Here is a 19,441-nt window from a genome sequence, read left to right as displayed (position 1 = left end):
TATTCAAACAATGAAAACCATCTATCAACAGTGGAATTTGAAAATCAAACCTCATATATATCCCTTTTAAACTATTGCGATGGGTTGAACTAAGCAAAATTTTATATTTTAACTTTAAAATACTGGTTTCCTGAAAATAGATGTGATAATATTACTTCACTTAATAATTTTTCTATGGCGACATAAATATATGCACATACACAAGAAGGAACCAATTTAGTTTTATACTCCCTTAGCTTCCTATTAAATGTTTGTACTGTTCATTACTTTTAAAACTATTAATGAGTCGATTAACATTCCACTAACTTATTTAAGCCAGACAATTTCTTAAACCTTTATCAATCAAATATAAGACATTAATGAGTAACCGGAGGCAGTATATTTCCTCTTTTACTTTCTTAGTTTGTTATTACTAATATTTAATTTATCTAATGCCATGTACGTCTTAATTCAACCATGATCCTTTGTTCATTCCCAACTGTCTGCTATTAAATGTCTCACATTTTTTTTTCTGTCCGCCAATATATGTGTTATATCACTTTTATTATATTTGGTAAGTGGATCATATATTCCACTAACTCATTCCACTCACATTTTATTACAAAACCAATACACCCTCCGTCCACGAAAAACAAAGCACATTTGTCATTTTTGGTTATCCACGAAAAATAGAGCACATTTAAAAAATGAAAGTTTTCAACAACTTTTCTCTTACTTTTTCCTTCTCTCTTACTAATAATATGAACGTCACATTCCACTAACACTACTTCTCTCTCATTTTATCAATTCCACATTAAAACCCGTGTCTTTCACAATGTGTCATATTTTTCGTGAACAGATGGAGTATATAAAAGTGGACCCACATTCCACAAACTTTTATACCACTTTACTTTATAAAGTCGAATAATTTCTTAAAATCCGTGCCAGCCAGATATGGGACATTTAATCATTGACGGAGGGAGTACATTTTAAAGTACGAGAAAAAAAGGAAAAAAAAAACTTGTGAAATAGGAAGGAGAAAGAGAAATTATGGATAAAGTATAAAAAATTAAAGATTAAAATCTATACATCTATACATTATATAAATGAAGAGTTTGGGAGGTTTTGAATAATATTTTATGCTGAGGGATGTAAATGCAATTAATATAATATTCAGAAATTAATTCTAATAAATATATAATCCTGCTTAGTTGGTTTCCCACGTTTCTTCTTATTAGTGGAGATTAGTTTTCCATGTTTCATATATACGTGAATGAGTGGGAGGTTAGGAAAGATAATTTGATTCAATTTCTCTTCTAAACGTTTTCTTTTTCCTCCACTCGGTGTTTTCCTCAAGTTTGGCTATGGGGTACTTCTATTTCTCTTTCTAATTAATATTGTTTTCTTTGATAGTATACAATTACTACTATATTTATATTTGATTTTGGTGAAATTAACAGGTTGACTTTTGGATTTGCTTCTTATTGAAGCTTCTTTTGGTTACATTCATGGAATTATTTATGCTATGTATATTCTCACCCATTAGACATATTTACCTCCCTCTCCATTCCCAGATAAATAAATACTTTTTATTCTCTATTTGTCACTTTGATTGATGCTAATTTGTAGTCACTATAGCTTATTTTCTTGATTTGGATGGCTAGGGAAGCCTCCATAAAATTATGCGGTGTCAATTGTTCGATTGTGTACTTTTATGGGTCTCTACATCTTATGCTTTGCTCTACGGATGATCGTTTTAATACATATTGATTATTGATTTTGTTCTTTATTTTATTGTAGCTTTAGACTAGACAGGCTACTTGATATTGTTTTAAGGTCCATCACTAATTATAACACATAGTAAAATTTATCTAACAATTATTTTCTTGATAGTAATTTGCAAAGTAAACAAGTCTTAATAAAGTACTCCTCCATATCTTTAATTTTCGTACAAAGAGATTTGCATTACTAAGAGAATCTTACCATGTCCCATAGTCGGGAGTTTCTGATATTTAGGAGATAGTTCTTTAATTTATACATTAATTTATTTTTCTTAAGTACATAATTTGACTTCGAGTAGATTTCAAGTTCCTTCATAGCCTAATTTGTTTACGTTTATTAGTATTTCCTTTTCGTGGAAATAGAGAGGTGGTTTGGCCTGCCAAATCGACGGGGTAAAGAAGGGGAGCGGTTGCATGAATATCTCGACTATAGTTATCAGCATAATTAGTTTGTTGCATTTATTATTTGCATATTAGTTGGTTGCATATATTTCTCATTTCAGTTATTTGTAAGTCTATATATAATGAGTAATTATCCATTGTATTTAATTCTTTATTGTGATAGATTTTTATCTTCCTACTCCATGATTTATTATTTAGACATTATATTATGTGATTTGTCTCAAATTTATTATGCTTCAATGTTGATTTGTATAGATTTTTATTCTCATATGACTAAAATTGTTACTCGTATTGTTCATTGTTAATATTGATTCTAATTTACTTAATTAATTTAAAATTTAAAATTAATATTTTAAAAATATATTAATCTGTGCATAGCACAAGCGTTGATACTAGTAAATAATAAATTAGGAGTACTTTTTCATTTTTTTTAATATTATAAAACTAATTTTAGTATATAGACGAAGATAAAAAGATGAGACTATTTCTTTTATATATTTTACAAAAGAATGAGGCATTCGATGACTAAATATTGATGCCTCATATATAACAAGAGTGACTTAATATTGATACTTAATACAATTCAGCCGCAACCCCACATATTAAATACAACATACCTCATGTCCAGTCACTTCACAATCACCATCTGGAATGTCCAAGCCGACCCAAACCCCTTTTCCTTTTCCGGAACAACCTTTGCGAACACTTTTCCCCCCTTTCGCACCCCCCTTTTCCGCCCCCCCTTTTCAAAAGGTTCAGTTCTTTTTTGGTTTTTCCCCCACACCTATCTCAATCCCCTTTTTGGAAAAGCCTTTTCCATGGAAAAAATAAGGTTCCATTTTCATAATAAGCGTATAATTAAAAAAAAAAACCTAAATAATCCCCTACCAACACCATTTAATGCATCGGAAGGACCATATATTGTTATCTTAATAAAACCTATAAATCAATCAATTAATATTTTTGAGAACCCCAACATAATACTTTTAATGACAAAACTTGAATCATGCAGCCCCGTCAAATAAGAACAACAAAACAATAGTTGTAATTCATAATATTTATTAAATGAATTATTTTTTGTAGGGGCAATTTTTCCTTCCCCTTTCTTATGGGATGGAATCTCCGTTCGATTTTGTTTTCCTTCCCCTTTTTGGTTTTTGACTATATCTTGTTTCCCCTTCTTTTTCACCTCAACCCCCCCCGGAAACCCATGAACGGTTAAGATTTTGAAAAATAAGAATGAGTACATTAATGATGTAATGTTCCTACCCCAGGGTGATTTCCACCCCCCTTTGGGGTTCCCCGGATGTGCCCCGGACCCAAAAGATTGGGGGCCGTCTAAACTAAGTAAATAATGCGGAATTATGATTTAATAAAGAAAAAACCTGTATACTTTGTTGTAAACTTTACAAAAAATAGCAACACCTTTGCTCACCTCCAACACCTATCTCGTCTCCTCGTATTAGTTTTTTCCCTTTCCCCCAGAAAAACCCCTCGCCCGTTGTTCTTTGCTCAAAGCCCGACCTAAATCAAACAAATGCCCTATAAAACCCTCCTTTTGTTTCTTTTTTCTACCCCGCATCATTTTCTCCTTTTAAACCAGGGGGCTGATTTTTTCCTCGTCTTCCTGCTTGTGTTAGTGTTGTCACGTTTTCTCATCTTCCCGAACTTTTCATCTTCCATCCCTAACCTTAAACCCCAACCCCGACTCCCAATCGGAAGACCCATCGTGGGAATGGTATCGTTAAAATCGTCGACCCCCTCGAAATGGCGTGTCCCATCAAAGAACTGAAAGGCAAAATGATTCGAGTCTCGGCTGCCGGGGGGTTTCCCCTAACTCCCCCCTTTTCCCCCGTCCCCTTCCTCCCCGTCGGTAAAATTTGATGTTTTCAATGCGCTCAAAAATCCCCGGTTCCGGGAGTCAAGCTCCTTCTTCCCTTTGCTTGGGGGCTCCCCGGGGCCAAACCCCTTTTTAAATGGGGCCCGGGCCCCCCCTGCTTTCCCTATGTGAACCCACGGTCCCCGTACGCACCCGGCAAAACAATGCCGGGAAAAGGGTTTATAATGCAACGTCCGCAATTTCATCTTTTCCAACAAAATCGAGCCAAACAATTTTGTGAATTATTTCGATTATAAACTAAAAATCGATGTTTAGGAGTGTTTGTGACTTCAATCGATGTTTAGGAGTGTTTGTGCCTACCAAACAAAAAAAACAGAACCACACCTTTTTTTTGCAGGAGATGTTTCGACTTTCAACGGAGAGCGCGTAGTGATTTCACGGCGGGAATCTTCCACCGACGTAGATTCCACGGCGGGAATGGTCCACCAACGGAGAGTTCGCGGCGGGCAGCGTTGGTAGAACTTGATTTCAACTGACACAGCGGCGGCTAGGGTTTTGTGGAATTAGGGGAGAATATTTGTGAAGAGAGTGTTGATGGGATGGAGTGAGAGAGGGGGGAGTTGAGAGGTCGATGAAAATGCCGCGTAAATTTCGGACCTGCCGTTTCGAAACTGATTGTGTAGTATGTTATTTTACTGTTTTACCCTTTTAATGCACGAAAATGCACTAATAATGCAACACGGGATCAGATTGGCCCTTTTAATCCAGTCCATCCATTCCATCACTTTAATGGTTGATATTAAGAAGAGAAAAGACGCTTAGGGTGTAATAGAATCCTAATGCTCCCCTACTGTGTGATATTCCCGGCGGGGCGGTGGCCTCAATGGAAGAAGGGCAATCTACATAATTTTCACCGGCCAATTAATGGAATGATGAAGATGGTGGAATTTATCCATGTGGCGCCGCAGAAACAATGTTACTATGAGAGAAAGAGACTCCATGAACATTACCAAAACACACGTCCCTGTCTTACCGTCAAATGTTTTTTCATGTCTTGTTTTCTTCAGACATATATGTAGATTGTAGACAATTAATTGGATTTCTTATAAATGTAACAATCCCAATCATTGTTGTAAATTAAATACAATTATTAAAACGTTGCCATAAATCTAGTATATTTAATTCTAGTAATTCAATTCGGTGATCAAAATTATTAGACAGAATCTTACTCAAATTCAATTAACTCTACTTTTTAACTTTAACAAGTTTCACTTGAGTATGATATTATTGTCCATACATATTTGAATTATATAGTAGCATACTGTATTTAATATCCAATTAATATAAATATTTTGCATGAATACATCCATGCAAAAAAAAAAAAAATTAATAAGAAGCACGTATAAATTTCGAAAAATTTAAATGGAAATGGAAATACCTAATTATTAAAAGTGGGAGAATTCTGTAATTTTGAAATCTAATCAGGCCCACCAATTAAATTTAGGAGAAGTGACTGTAACACAATAAAGAAGAAAATTTGTGATATCTCAAGGTAAAATTTCTCTTAGATTTTCATGGCAATTCTCACTCGATCGAAAAGGTCAGCTTCTTCCAGAATTACTCTTTGATCGATGATTTCATATACTTAGGGCTTAATAATATAGAGTTTGAAGGTATCTATTAATTAGCTAGAATCACGTTTTTCGATCGGTAGCTCATTGCCACGGCTAGGAGACTAGAATGGGGTATGTAAATATGTGTACAAATGGACGGATTCTGTTTTGTAATTGTGTTTGCTAAAGAAGATGCAAAGTTAAACTAATCATCATATATGTGAAAATTTGATCCCTGATTTCTTCAAACTATTTTCAAGCTCATTGGAGAAATGGTACTACCTCCGTCCCAATTAAGTTGGGGCAAAACTTTTGGGCACGGATATATGAGAAAGTATGAGATGAGAGATAACGAGAGAGTAAAGTAAGTGATGAAATAAAGCAAAAGTGATTGGATCGATGTTTTATAAACGCTCTGCACTGTGTGTTGGATGGACCTACGTGTGGTCGTCTAGAGGTTTCGTCATCCGACACTGGAAATGGAGGCGCCTCTGAGTCGGAGTTGTGAAAATACAGGTTTAAAGAGTCTCCAAACTTGATCCAGATTGAGTTTAGAATCAATAAGGCTGTATCGAGACGAGACCTATGCCTGGAGGAAGGAAGGGAAAGGTTTCGTTTCCAAATATATGAAGAGTTGAGTTGGAAATTATCGTTTAATTGTCCTTGGCACATCTCGACCGGGATGCTTATAGCTAATGGCATACTTGAGCAATGCAAGTCTAGTCACTCCAATGAGCTTGGTAGACTGCAATAGCCCGCCCGCATGAAGTGATATTACTTCCCTAAACTGGCTGGCCAACGATGTCAGTGCCAACTACGAGTTGTGGTGGGATTTGAGTGCGTTGGAGTATTTAAGAAGATACTCTTTCAAGTCAATACAGCAAGCACTAAATATTAGTAGGATAATGGATCGAAATAAGGCTTACAAAATTCCACAAGAAGATTATGTGAAATGTGGCATTGCTTCCGAAGCAGCAAAGGCTGTTGTGGATGCTTTAGAACAATACCATACCTGGAAATAGAGAGTTGAACTAACAGAGGATTAACATATTTGGACATGCAACTTCAATGTTCCCCACATCATCAGCTAGCTCGCTCTCCAGCAAAAGCACAAAACTTGAATATATTTGATCGACAATATAATATTACAAGCAAAGTCCATTTCAAGTTTATCTCCCCAAGTTGCAGTTAAAAGGCGACTGCAAATTGAACAAGCATCCAATAAGATTTGTGGAGCCATGACCAACATCTAGAATAAGAAAAATATATAAACAGTGATACAAGCAACATTGGGAGATGAGATGCATATAACCAGTTTCAGTTTCCGAATTGGCAGGTTGATATTTGAACAGAAACACAAAGAATGGAAAACAGAACTATAGCATTGATTTATGTTTTAACGAAAGCTAGGTAGAGAAGGATTAGAGTAGAAGCAAGGTAGAGATCGAAATTGCCAAGAACTAAGATTGTGTTTGTTGATTTCCTTCTAGAAGATCGGCTTGTGACTGTATATATCTTTTTAAATTGTTGTCATGCGAGTAAGAATGAGAAACATTGCTCCAACAAACTATCCCCGCTATTTTAAATGCGTTTTCAAATTTTCTTTTCTTTCTGGTTACGCAAATATATATACCTATGTATGGGATATGCCGAAATGGTCTACACTTTGGACGACAGACAGAATTTGGGGAATCTGAGCGCTACTATTTTTGAGTTAACGGATTTGGGCATTTTACAATATAAGCCCAATATTTATGTAACATATTCACACTACTCATAATAATAAGTAAAGTAATGTGCTTGGTTAAGAAAGTAATCATTTATTTTTTTATTTTCAATATTTTAATTTTTAATTTAGATTTGGCAACAGTATTTTTCATTGGATGGAGTTAAAGTTTAGATTTAAATTCTTGAGAAATAAATAAGTGGTGGTTGAATCGAATTCGAATTCAAAATGCTTATAATTTAGATGGGAAAAAAAAAATTAAGCTTGGTTGATCAAAAACTAAACACTATAAACAACAAGGAATGAAACCGAACTAATAAGAAAAAAATGAATTTTTATTTATGTATTCTGTGTTTTCACATTTTTTAATAGCGATATTTTGCAAAAGAAAATGCTTGTAATTATTATCATTCATATAACTCTACTTTTTTACACACTCCTGTATTTAAATTAATCCAATAATATTATTCATGTTGAATCACTTTGCAATTTATAATTATCTACCTCCGTCCCAAGTTACTTGAGTCGTATTCAATTTTAGGTTGTCCCAAGTTACTTGAGTCATTTTTCTTTTTTGCTAAAAATAAAACATCTAATCACACTTACTTTATTCAATCTTTTACCTTACTCTCTCTTACTTTATTCTCTCATCTACTTTATTTTACTTTATTTAACACACCAAACAAAACTTTCTTAAATCCAGTGCCGAAAAGAAACGCCTCAAGTAACGTGGGACTGAGGGAGTATAAAAACAAAGATTTTCATAGTTAATTGAATAAACATTTGCGAATCTTGATAAAGTTAAATATGAAAATCTATCTATATAATAAAATTTAATTTCAAAATTATTCTTTTATCATAGTTATGACAGTGTCACTGTCGTTTTTCTATATTAATATTGATAGTTTAATAAAAATAAATGTAATAAAAATAATAGATTGGGTTTTGATTTCAAACCTATAAATCATCATGATCACAATTTGTGAAACAATTAGAATAAGAAACAAATAGTACTTACTCACATAGCTGGGTGCAATACTTTTGTTTCATGCTCGCAAAGAGTGTGCCGAATATGTGTGTAAATTTAATTCGGAGAAAGGGAAAAATGTGTGTTAGGGAAAAAGAAAACGTGACAGCAAAAAAGGGAGGAGCAGTGTGCTAAAAGAAAAGGGAAAGATGGTCAAATTGCTCCTCGAAGACTACTTCCGATTCTCTCTACTATCTTTATCGAAATTATAATACCATTTCCCTTACTTTTTACTACTACTACTCCTACTATTTTAAATTTGAATTCCATCTTCTTTCATTTCAAGAAACCAACTAAAATCAATAATCCCAAATACTAGTATATGTCTGCTAAAAAAACAATCACCAAATTAAATTGTAAGTATTTTTTTTAATGGGGAGGTGAATCATGAAATATAATGAGTTTTGCCAACTTATAAAGATGGAATATTTTTCTCAGTTGACATGTTATAACACAAAAATATTTTTGATTGTTTTGTAATTTGCTGGACAGTGCCACAGGCGCTGAGTTGACCAATTATTAGTATAAAGAAAAAGTAATTGAGAGAAGTGTGCTAAATAAATAAAAAAGTGAATGTATACAAAATCTGCATGGAGGCAATCTGATATTTGTCTTTAAATTTTAGTTCTTTTTATGCAATTCCAGTCCTCGAATTTTGCAGCCAATTTCCCGTATATATATGCCCTACACCAAATACTCACAAAATCTCACATTTATTATTATTCCTCCCACGCTAATTAATTTCCCCAAAATTTGTAGAATTTCATCTATTTGAAGGTATGTTTGTTAAATCTCGTTACATTACATATATACACATGTCAAACTATATATATTGAAATGTTTTAAGTGTAAATTATAGTAGGATCAGAGAAAGGATGAACAGGCCGGGCGATTGGAGTTGTCGGAACTGCCAGCACCACAATTTCCAGAGGAGAGAGTCGTGCCAGCGATGCGGGGGCCGAAAGCCCGGGGCCGAGTTCATCACGGGGCCGGACGTGCGGCCTGGGGACTGGTACTGCGCCATCGCCAACTGTGGGGCCCACAACTTCGCCAGCCGCTCCACGTGCTTCACGTGTGGTGCCACCAAGGATGAACGAGGATTCGAGTCCGACCTGTCGCGTGGCCGTGCTCTTGGAGGCCGCGCTGCCTGGAAATCCGGCGACTGGATATGCACCAGGTACTTTACGTACCAATAATTTTGTTTAATTGGTCTCTGATTTTACATGTTATGGTTGATAAGGTAAATGACTCAGGGATGAAATTTTATGAAAAAAAAATGAATAGATTAAGTTCAATTTGAAATATTGAACAGGTATGCATGCAACGAGCACAATTTTGCGAGCAGGATGGAATGCTTCAGGTGCAATGCGCCGAGGCAAATCACTGACAACACTTTCTTCTAAGGGTAATTTTCTTCTTTTTCATATTTTTATATTTGAATTTTTGCAATGGGGGTTATAATTTTCTTTACTCAATATTTATTTATTTTTTCTTATATATTCACACAGAAACTAAGAGCAAGACTGAAGCATGATACGAATGAATGGGATTGTGAACGACGATATATGACTATGCTTTCAAGATTATGATTAGCCTGCATTTCCCAATTTATCTTTCTGTTTTTCTTACTTTTGATTTCCTTAATTAGGGGATTAGCATTAGATAGGTGATCAGCTATCGTTGCAATTTTTATGATGGGATGTAGGAAGTTGTAGTAGTATTTGAATTTTGTAAGATGTAGCCATCCTTCCTGTTTCTTCTTGCTCTGATCGGAGTAATTATAATATCAATATTGTATTGTCACAAAAAAAATTCATATTTCTTGTCTTAATTAACTGTGACGGTCAAATGTTAATAATTGGAACTAACAAGAGGACTATACGTCAACTAGTACTCCTTCCGTTCCATGTTAATTGGGTCATTTTTCTATTTGAGAATTTCCAAGATAATTGAGTCATTTATATTTTTGGCAAAAATTAATTCTGTCTTTTACTTTATTTTCTCTTTATTTCTCTTACTTTATTCACCATCTTTTAACACATTATTTTTAAACTTCATAAAAAAAGAAATGTTTCAATTAACAAGGAAGCATACTTATAAAATAAAATGTACTCGATGGCGTATATGAACTTGAAATAAAATAAATCTTTAGTTTAATTGATGCATGGAATATATGATAGGCCAATAAACAAATTAAATACTCCCTCCATCAACTAATTAATTAAGAGTTATTTTAATTAATGAGGTAAATATAGAATACCTTCTTCATGTAAAGAAATATTGTAGATTTATTGAAAAAATATATATAGGTATTCCATATTTACCTCATCCATGGAACGGTTGCTTAACTTCCGTAGTCTATTTTCCCAGTTAAAAGAAAAACCGGAATACATTAATTATAAATAAACAGTACTTATAATATTTTTGTCAAATTATTTAATAGTAGTGGTATAATAAGTTCACAATGATTGAGCTAGCTAGATTTGCGAATGTATCACGTCAATCTATATGCATGTCAGTAAATAATGATTACATAATTAAAGATATTCCATCCTCTTTTACAAGTCATTGTAAGTTTTGTGGAGGTTCTGTCCACCTCCGTTCCCTCATAGTTGAGTCATTTTTTCATTTTGAAAAGTTTGTTTATAATTGAATCAGTTTCATATATAATAATATTTTTTCTCACTCTTCATTTACTCTCTCTTACTTTATTATATCTATTTTATTCACGTTTTAATTTATTCTCTCTACTTTTTTTCTCTATCTTACTTTTTTTTATCTATTCATTTAACACACTCAACATCTATTTTTTAAACTTCGTGCCGAAAAGTTCCGTCTCAACTGTGAGAAAATGGAGGGAGTACTTCAAAATTATGTGTAAAAATGACACTCCATCAAACTACCAAAATTACATATCCTTATATGACCTTGAGATAACATACACATAACACATATATACACTTTAAATATGGTTCAGTTGTCATGACTAATTATCATAAATTATCTATCTAAAATTAAATTATAAGAGAATTTTAGTTTAAACCTTGAAGAGGATGGTTATGATTAATTACCAAATGATTATTCATCTACGATTAAGTTGTGTGATTTCTCTCCATCTTATAAGAATAAAAACTTTTGGGACGACACGGGTTTTATAATTGACAAAGTAAGAGAGGGATGGAAAGAAAGAGTAACTGGAGTATTGTTAGTGGAGAATGAGACTCACCTTGTTAAAGAGAAAGGAGTTATCATAAACAAAAGTGTGTTATTTTTATTGGACAGACAAAAAAAGAAAAAAGATTCTATTTGAATGAAACAAAGTTGAGCACATATCTAATCATGAGATATAAGTTTACTAACCAAACAACCCCCTGCATACTCTTCCTATTTTATACAATATATAATTTTTTGATTTTATTAATAAACAATTTTTATAGTTGGAAGCATTTTTCCGCAGACGAAGTAAATCATATGCAACTCGATCATGTTCACGTATTAGACCACCAAACAACTTATATCAATTTTCAGTACATTAAATATGACATATTGGCATAAAAAAATTCAAACTTTTGTAGAGTAACAATTAGATAAAGGATCAATTAAGTGTTCTCTTTCTCTCGCAATTTATTTTATCAACTTGCACTGTAATGATTATGCATATCAGTTCCATCATATTCAATTTTAGCAATAAAATAAATTGAAGGGAAATTGGTGACCATTCACATTGGATTCCAATTAAAGCTTTAAGAGGTGATATATAATCTTTAATGTTGTTTTCGTTGACATCTCTTGAGAAGCATGCTTAATGAGAGGTTGAGATAGATATAACATAAATTGGTCAAAAAGCAACCAAATTCTTGATTGGTATCTGCAAGCACTACACTATATATATAGCTTTTGGGGAGATTATTGCCTCCTTTTTAAGTAGGCTTTACACGTATATGTGTTTTCTCAATGTAAATCAAAATATTCGGATGCCATGTTTCTATCCATGAATATAGTGCAGAAATAGTACTCTCTCCCATCAAATTTAACCGAGACATTTTTTTTAGCACACGATTAAAATGATGTTTACGGGGTGTTCGGTTTACAAGATTGTATCTCGGATTAAATTTTGTTTGGTTGATTCAATTCCATAATTCAATCATAGATGAATAATCATGTGATAATTAGTCATAGCTAACCCCCTATGACTAAAATAATCTCATAACTCAATTCTGGATTGTATCTTGGTATTATTTTATCTAGAAAAGTGAACACCACCTTAATGTATCAGATAGAAAAGGAATAAGTAGATAATTGAAAGGAAATAGTAGAAAAATGAAAAATAATAAATTAAGAGAGAAAATAAACTAGACAATTTAAAAATAATAATGGAGATTGAAATGGTTATAACTCAGTTAGAGGTATTTTAAATTAAAAAATCAAATATATTTGAAAAATATTTTCGAATGTTAAATCATAAAGTATACTTAACCCCACAAAATATAAAGAAGAAAAAAAGATACATGTAGCAATTATTGTCATTCAAAGCTCAAAATTTCATGCTCTTTTATAACCTTGGCGGGGGGAAATTATAATCATGACTTCAAAGTGGTGTATGGCCCTCCAAAAATGTGCATTTAAAGGAAAAAATGTGTGGATTTTTATCACTTACTGTTATAGTCAAAACACAAATAACTAAAAAGGATTTATTTCCATCCAATTTATTGTTAGTGCTACAAAAAAGATTACTTTCTTATCCCCCTTTAATTTTTATGAAGAGAATACATATATAAAGGACATTTGTTAAATGAATCTGTTAGTGGGCCATGGTGACTTTGTTACAAGCCTACTAATTGGCCCATTTCCAAGAAGAACAATCAGTGAAATGTACGTATAGTAAACTCCTACCACAAAGCCACCCCTCCAAAGCCAAACATTGATATGTTTCACATCATTTTTTGCAATTTCAAAAAACTGTAGTAGTATATAAATTCGAATCAATAGTATGCAAGCTATGAATTTTTGATTTCATATCACGTGTACCACAAACCTTGCTCACTATCACGGCAGATCTAAAAAATAATATTGGAGGGCCGCATACCACAAACCTTGCTCATGATCATGGCAGATCTAGGAAATAATTTTAGAGGGCAATTAGGGGTGAACGGACGATGGTGAAAACGAGGGGAATGAGTTTTTTACATGGTAAAATTATAATTTCATAAATTAAGCTGTAAAAATCCTAACAATAACGTCGCTTGACATTTTTTTCTTCAAAATAATTTGCGTAGATCGAGGTGGCAATCATAGCATTTTCTGCCAACCTTAAGAAAAACTAGGTCATCCTTGGGAGTTAGAGCGACAATGCATATTGATTATATATTATGTTACATTTCATAAAAAAAATTCATGGATTATACTAAGCTCCAAATTGTGGTGTTACTTAAGACATGATCTCCAAAAATTAGGTGTCCTTGAGAAGTACTCTATTTATTATATTTTCTCTTCATGTAGTTGCTGCAAATCAAATGCTACGACGGTCACAAATTATCGATTGTCATTAGACAACATTCATAACTCAATCAAAACGAATACGATCTATCTAGAAAAAGATTACATCGTCATTGGACAACGTTAATAACTCAATGTATCATACTCCCTCCGTCGCACAAGAGTATGCCCTCTTACCTTTTTAGTCTATCCTATAAGGCCCAGTTCGGTTGGGCATATTATATTGAAGATTATTTTTAGCCCATGTTTGGTAGGCAATATTATATCCATGTTTCAATACAAGATTGAAATAATGATGCATAATCAGGAGATACTCCATCATGGCCAAACCTTTATGACAAGATCAATCATTTTTCCATATCTACCCTTTACTTTTTCTGTAAATATCAAGGCTGCCCTCCTCTATCATACAATGATCTGCGATATTTCAGATTGTATTTATTTATTCAATAAGTTAGTGAAGCTTTATATTGAGCAGCTAATTGTTTCTAATTTAATACAGTATGATCGAATTAGAGCTTAGGTCCATACAATTGAAGATTCAATATTGTGTTTGAATTTGATTATTGTTTAGACTCACGTCACTCACCATGTTTAACATGTAAATAATAATAATAATTTATTTATTTATGACTATTATTGTTATTATTTACTACAAATTTTTATCATATTCCTATATTTTCTTATCAGTTTTTTCTTTTGGAAAAAAATTCTCTTCATTTTCAAAATATTCTGAATATTTTAGGAGCTAATGTTGAGTTTAATTAAAAATTATATTTTCGTTTACATTGAAACATAAGAATAATAACGTGCCCCTTCATATCTTTTCATGACCCGCCAAAATGTAACAAAAATAAATAAATATTAGTTATTAAAATAAAATGATAAGATGTAGCGAGATTGAAAAATGCAACTAATTAAGATGTAAAAATATACGTGCCATTTATATTCTGGAGTAAATTTGTAAACTATATTAGACGTAATATTTGGGAGAAGTAATGTCAAGGGTATCTTAGTAAATACACATTATCTTGATATTAGTATATAATTTCAAACCAAAAAAATCTTCAATTATATTAAAATTAACCTTCCAACTAAACACCTTTTTAAATCCAAGATTCAATCTTGACTAATCCAAGATATAATCTTGGTATTATTTTATCTTATCAACCAAACATCCATTAATAGTACACACATTTTAATTTTGGAAACTCTTTATTTGTTATTGAGATAAGACTCATTCTCCGTTAATAATATTTTACTTCTTACTTTACCAATTATGTGTTAAAACATGCGCCCAACAGAAAATGCATACTATACTATGCAGGAGGAATATTGACTAATAGATTATCTCTTATAAATATTGTTGGATCATAATTAGGTGATATTGTTGCTGAAGGCCCAACAGTAAATTGAAAGTGGCCCATAACTATGCCAATCCAATTTGAAGGAAGACCAACTGCACGAACCGGACAATAGCGCCCCCAACAGAAAAAATGGAGGGTTTAAGCAGAGAGACGGAGAAGCCATGGCGGGTACTCGAATTCTACAGTGGCATTGGTGGATTGGTAAGATTGTTCATTTTCGTGTTTAGTTACAACTTTTTTTGTGCTTAATTTTGCTTTCGATTCCGATAGAGATATTCATTGATGGAGGCTGGCGTGGATGCTGTGGTAATTGAAGCATTCGACATCAACGACGTCGCAAATGATGTTTACGAGCACAATTTCGGCCACCGTCCGTACCAGGTCGCTTATCACGATAAGCAGAAATATTAGTTTAATTCATTTAGTTAGCTAGCTTTGTATATTTACTACTCCCCCCGTTTCGCTATAGTTGAGGCGGAACTTTTGGGCACGGAGTTTTAGAAATGAATGTTGGGTGTGTTAAATAAATAGATAAAAAAGTAAGAGAGAGGAAAAGGTAGAGAGAATAAAGTATAAAGTGAATAAAGTAGAGAGAATAAAGTAAGAAAGAGAAAAAAATTACCAAATATGGAAATGACTCAACTATAAAGAAACTTCCCGAAATGGTAAAATGACTCAATTATGGCGAAACGGAGGGAGTATAAGTATTAGTTAGCGATGTTAGTCTTTGCATTGTGATTTAGGTTGGTGCGTGCGTGCGTGTTTGAATTTAATTCTAAATCATACCTGTAGCAATTCATTAGTTTGCTTGCTTTATTTTTCAGTATGATTATAAGTTAGAGATGTTAATTACTGAACAGATGATTTAAGTTAGTGTGCATGTGTGTGTGAAGTTGATGCTAATTAATTATTTGCTTGTGGTGTTGGCCATCTGTTTTTGGTGTGATTGCAGGGAAATATTCAGACTTTGAGTGCTGCTAACCTCGATAGATATGAGGTTGATGCGTGGCTTCTGTCTCCTCCTTGTCAACCTTATACACGACAAGGTGGTTGATTTCTGATTTGATCTACAATATGCAGATTGTATACGTGCGCCTATTTACCTTTTGTGTTATAGCTTTTTAAAAGTTTGTTTATTAAGGTCTCCAGAAGGGTTCAAGTGATGCTAGAGCTTCTTCGTTTTTGAAGATTCTTGAACTAATACCACAATGTTCACGACCCCCAGTTATGCTATTTGTGGAGAACGTTGTTGGATTTGAGGTTTGTGGTTTATGTGTACCTTTCATTAAGGGAAAATGGTTGTAGTAATGAATTTTTTGAACCACCTTTCTAATAAAAAAACAACTTTTACTTGCAAATTGCAATGTATCCAAGAAATTTTGTTCTGGTTTGGATTTGTAGGTGGGTGGATGTTTTTTCCTTTTATTTTCCAATGTCTTTTCTTTTATTTATCAAGAGGATATATATTTATGTTTTTTAGTATTTATTACTCATTATCATTGTTATTGTTATTAAACCTGAGGATATAATTAGGTGATATCATTTTTGTTTAACAAGTCATCCATATATACTTTCCCTCTATTCAGTTTGGTATTTGTTTCTATTTCTTTATGCAGACATCTGATACACATGAAAAGATGATCACCATGTTGCGAGAAAATCATTTTGACACACAAGAATTCATTCTAAGTCCTCTGCAATTTGGTGTGCCATATTCTCGGCCTCGCTATTTTTGCCTGGTCCGCCTCTCTCTCTCTCTCCCCCCTGTTACAAACCACACATTTTCTATTTAATCCAATTACTTTTGTACATCTAGTGTATTCACGTGCATTCTGCCCACCTCTTTCTTGTGCATCTACATGTAAAGATGGTACCTAGCACGTGATATGAAATCTTAACACAGTTATACATAGAATCTGTAGCCCAAATAGAGAAAGTCCTGTACATATTCTTCAGCTTCATTCCTCTTATTGAATGTTCAGCATTAGGATTAATCCACTGTGAACTACAGGCCAAGCGGAAACCTCTTTGTTTCCAGAAGGCCCAGTACAATAATGTGCTACTTTGGGGTCCAGGCCCTATACTTGGGTACGAAGAAAGCATGGTAACAAGTGAAGAAGCTGAATCGGATAGATATTGGAATAAGTTACTTGAAACTACTCGACCTATATGTGATTTTTTGGAATCAAGCAAAGTTATTTTGGAATCGAGCCTAACTAAAATATCTGAGGGTATTGAAGAAGAAAGTGAATTTAGTGTTGAACCTTCAAATCCATTCTTAGTTCCATCTAGCCTGGTAGAAAGATGGGGAAGTGCCATGGGTATGCTCGCCTCTTTGGTCTTGATACTTCTTAAACATTTGTTCACATTTATTTCTGTTTCTGTAACTCTTATATCATTGAATTGTTCCCTTGACTGATTTAGATATTGTTTTCCCCGAATCAAGACGTTGCTGTTGCTTCACCAAAAGTTATTTTCGATACGTGAAGGGGACAGGTTCCCTTTTGGCTACCTGTCCTGTAAGTCTGCATCAGGTATACACCTAATTTTAATTGCAATATTCCTACTTTAGATACAAGCACATACAATATGTCTGCATTGTTTTTTTGAGTACTGGTGATTCTGATATTACCAGATACAGTTGTTTGCTTTTATCAGTATTAAAGCAACCGTATGCTTTTATTATATCATGCAGGGAAAGAAGAAAATTGAATTACCTTCCTTGCAGGAGCTTCAACTTAGATACTTTACACCCAGGGAGGTATGCATTTGTTACTCTGATGCATCACTTCAATTCTGAGCTCTTTGGGCTTTGGTATTATTACAACATAAATTTTGTTCTCTTAAGTGTTTTCTCTCCAACGTCACTGCAGGTCGCCAATTTCCACTCTTTTCCGGACGAGTTCCAATTTCCACAACATGTTAGCCTTCGTCAACGGTGCGCCTTACATTTCTTATATCATTGTTTGACATAATATGCTAAAGCAGGCATCTTTGAGGAGCCTCTTTCTCACTCATCTGGAACTTAATGAAATGATGAATGAATTATTGACGATAATTTGACATAAAGAAGTGATTTAAATTAGGTGTTCCCTCTTCAACTGCTTTTGAATTTTTAAATAATAGTGTGAATAATTTCATCCTAGTGCAGTTTGTCTTCAAATCATAATACTCCGTATCTACCATTAATGTCACATGATTACTCATTGCAATTTAAATCAATCATATAAACATTAAGACACAAGACCTTTTTTTAGTCTCCAATGCGATAACCTTTAGGACACAATGCTACTAAGATTTCCTTCTTCTTTGGCACTATGATCCTTTAATTTTGATGGTTTTATTCAAGATGCTGCGAATTTGGGACTTCGGTGAATCTGAGAAACACATTGGAAAAGACTCTCATAAACTTGGATGATTAGCTCTAATTTCATGTACATGTATAAGAAACCATCTACCACATGTGTTTGTATCCGTGACTTAGATGCTTTGCCTGAACTTTCTGTGTGCCCCAGTATAAGGTCACAATGAGCCAATTTGCGTCCAAGAGAGTGGCGGTTACAAAAAACCACCGTAGATACTAAGTATTAATTTCTTCTGACAAAATACATGATCAGAATATTTTTCAATCTGTGCAGTTATGCATTGCTGGGAAACAGTCTGAGTGTCGGGGTCGTGGCACCACTGTTGCATTATCTATTTACTCATCAATCACCGTAATGCTGTTTTGATCCCCGGTGGTACTAACTTGTATGGATGTACTACATACTCATCACTTAGGTAATATTTTACTGTCTATTTGTATCGCAGCACATTGCACCAAAATGTATACTAAAATTCACGATTTGTGTTCCATTTAGGTTATGTTTTACTGAAAAAGATTGTTGGCATATTTGTATTGTTGGGTATCACAAAAGCCTTTGGTAATATTCTTTTACAGAGTGGTCCCGACTCAGGAAAATCGAACAAATAAACGGGTCATGGCCCAACCCGAAATGTAGTTTTCGGATTTCAATCCCAGTAATATTTCCTGGTTGATCTATTTATTAGAGTATATTTATTATGGGGTGGTACAATTAAGAGATTAGGTAATGAGGTTTGGGGGCTTTAAATTAGGTAAAAATGAATAATTGAGATGAGACTACAATAAGGTAATTGAGAAGTTCTTGATCTTAGTTTGACTCTATTATTGGTAAGTTAGGAAGTGTAT

General features: G+C 33.5%; 2 protein-coding genes across 3 annotated transcripts; both read left to right on the top strand.

The window, feature by feature from the left end:
* Nucleotides 1-9,020: 9,020 nt before the first annotated feature.
* On the top strand, nucleotides 9,021-10,125 carry LOC125224287 (zinc finger Ran-binding domain-containing protein 2-like). Of its 2 annotated transcripts, none has more exons than XM_048127665.1 (4): nucleotides 9,021-9,145; nucleotides 9,231-9,545; nucleotides 9,681-9,773; nucleotides 9,877-10,125. In XM_048127665.1, the coding sequence occupies exons 2-3, from the start codon at nucleotides 9,244-9,246 to the stop codon at nucleotides 9,769-9,771; spliced, it is 393 nt and encodes a 130-aa protein (XP_047983622.1). In that variant the 5' UTR covers nucleotides 9,021-9,145; nucleotides 9,231-9,243; the 3' UTR covers nucleotides 9,772-9,773; nucleotides 9,877-10,125. The 2 variants fall into 2 exon arrangements, with proteins under 2 accessions (XP_047983622.1, XP_047983621.1); XM_048127664.1 differs by having other exon boundaries at nucleotides 9,029-9,145; nucleotides 9,228-9,545.
* Nucleotides 10,126-15,278: 5,153 nt separating this feature from the next.
* On the top strand, nucleotides 15,279-19,127 carry LOC125217988 (tRNA (cytosine(38)-C(5))-methyltransferase 2). Its single transcript, XM_048119575.1, has 10 exons — nucleotides 15,279-15,432; nucleotides 15,502-15,612; nucleotides 16,184-16,277; nucleotides 16,373-16,491; nucleotides 16,848-16,970; nucleotides 17,243-17,552; nucleotides 17,656-17,765; nucleotides 17,927-17,992; nucleotides 18,105-18,169; nucleotides 18,870-19,127. The coding sequence occupies exons 1-10, from the start codon at nucleotides 15,361-15,363 to the stop codon at nucleotides 18,949-18,951; spliced, it is 1,152 nt and encodes a 383-aa protein (XP_047975532.1). The 5' UTR covers nucleotides 15,279-15,360; the 3' UTR covers nucleotides 18,952-19,127.
* The last annotated feature ends 314 nt before the right edge of the window (nucleotides 19,128-19,441 follow it).

This window comes from Salvia hispanica, chromosome 4 (genome assembly GCF_023119035.1).
Source record: "Salvia hispanica cultivar TCC Black 2014 chromosome 4, UniMelb_Shisp_WGS_1.0, whole genome shotgun sequence".
NCBI classification, from domain to species: domain Eukaryota; kingdom Viridiplantae; phylum Streptophyta; class Magnoliopsida; order Lamiales; family Lamiaceae; genus Salvia; species Salvia hispanica.
The sequence above is the reverse complement of the archived record's forward strand: the minus strand, read 5'-3'. Positions and strand labels throughout refer to the sequence as shown.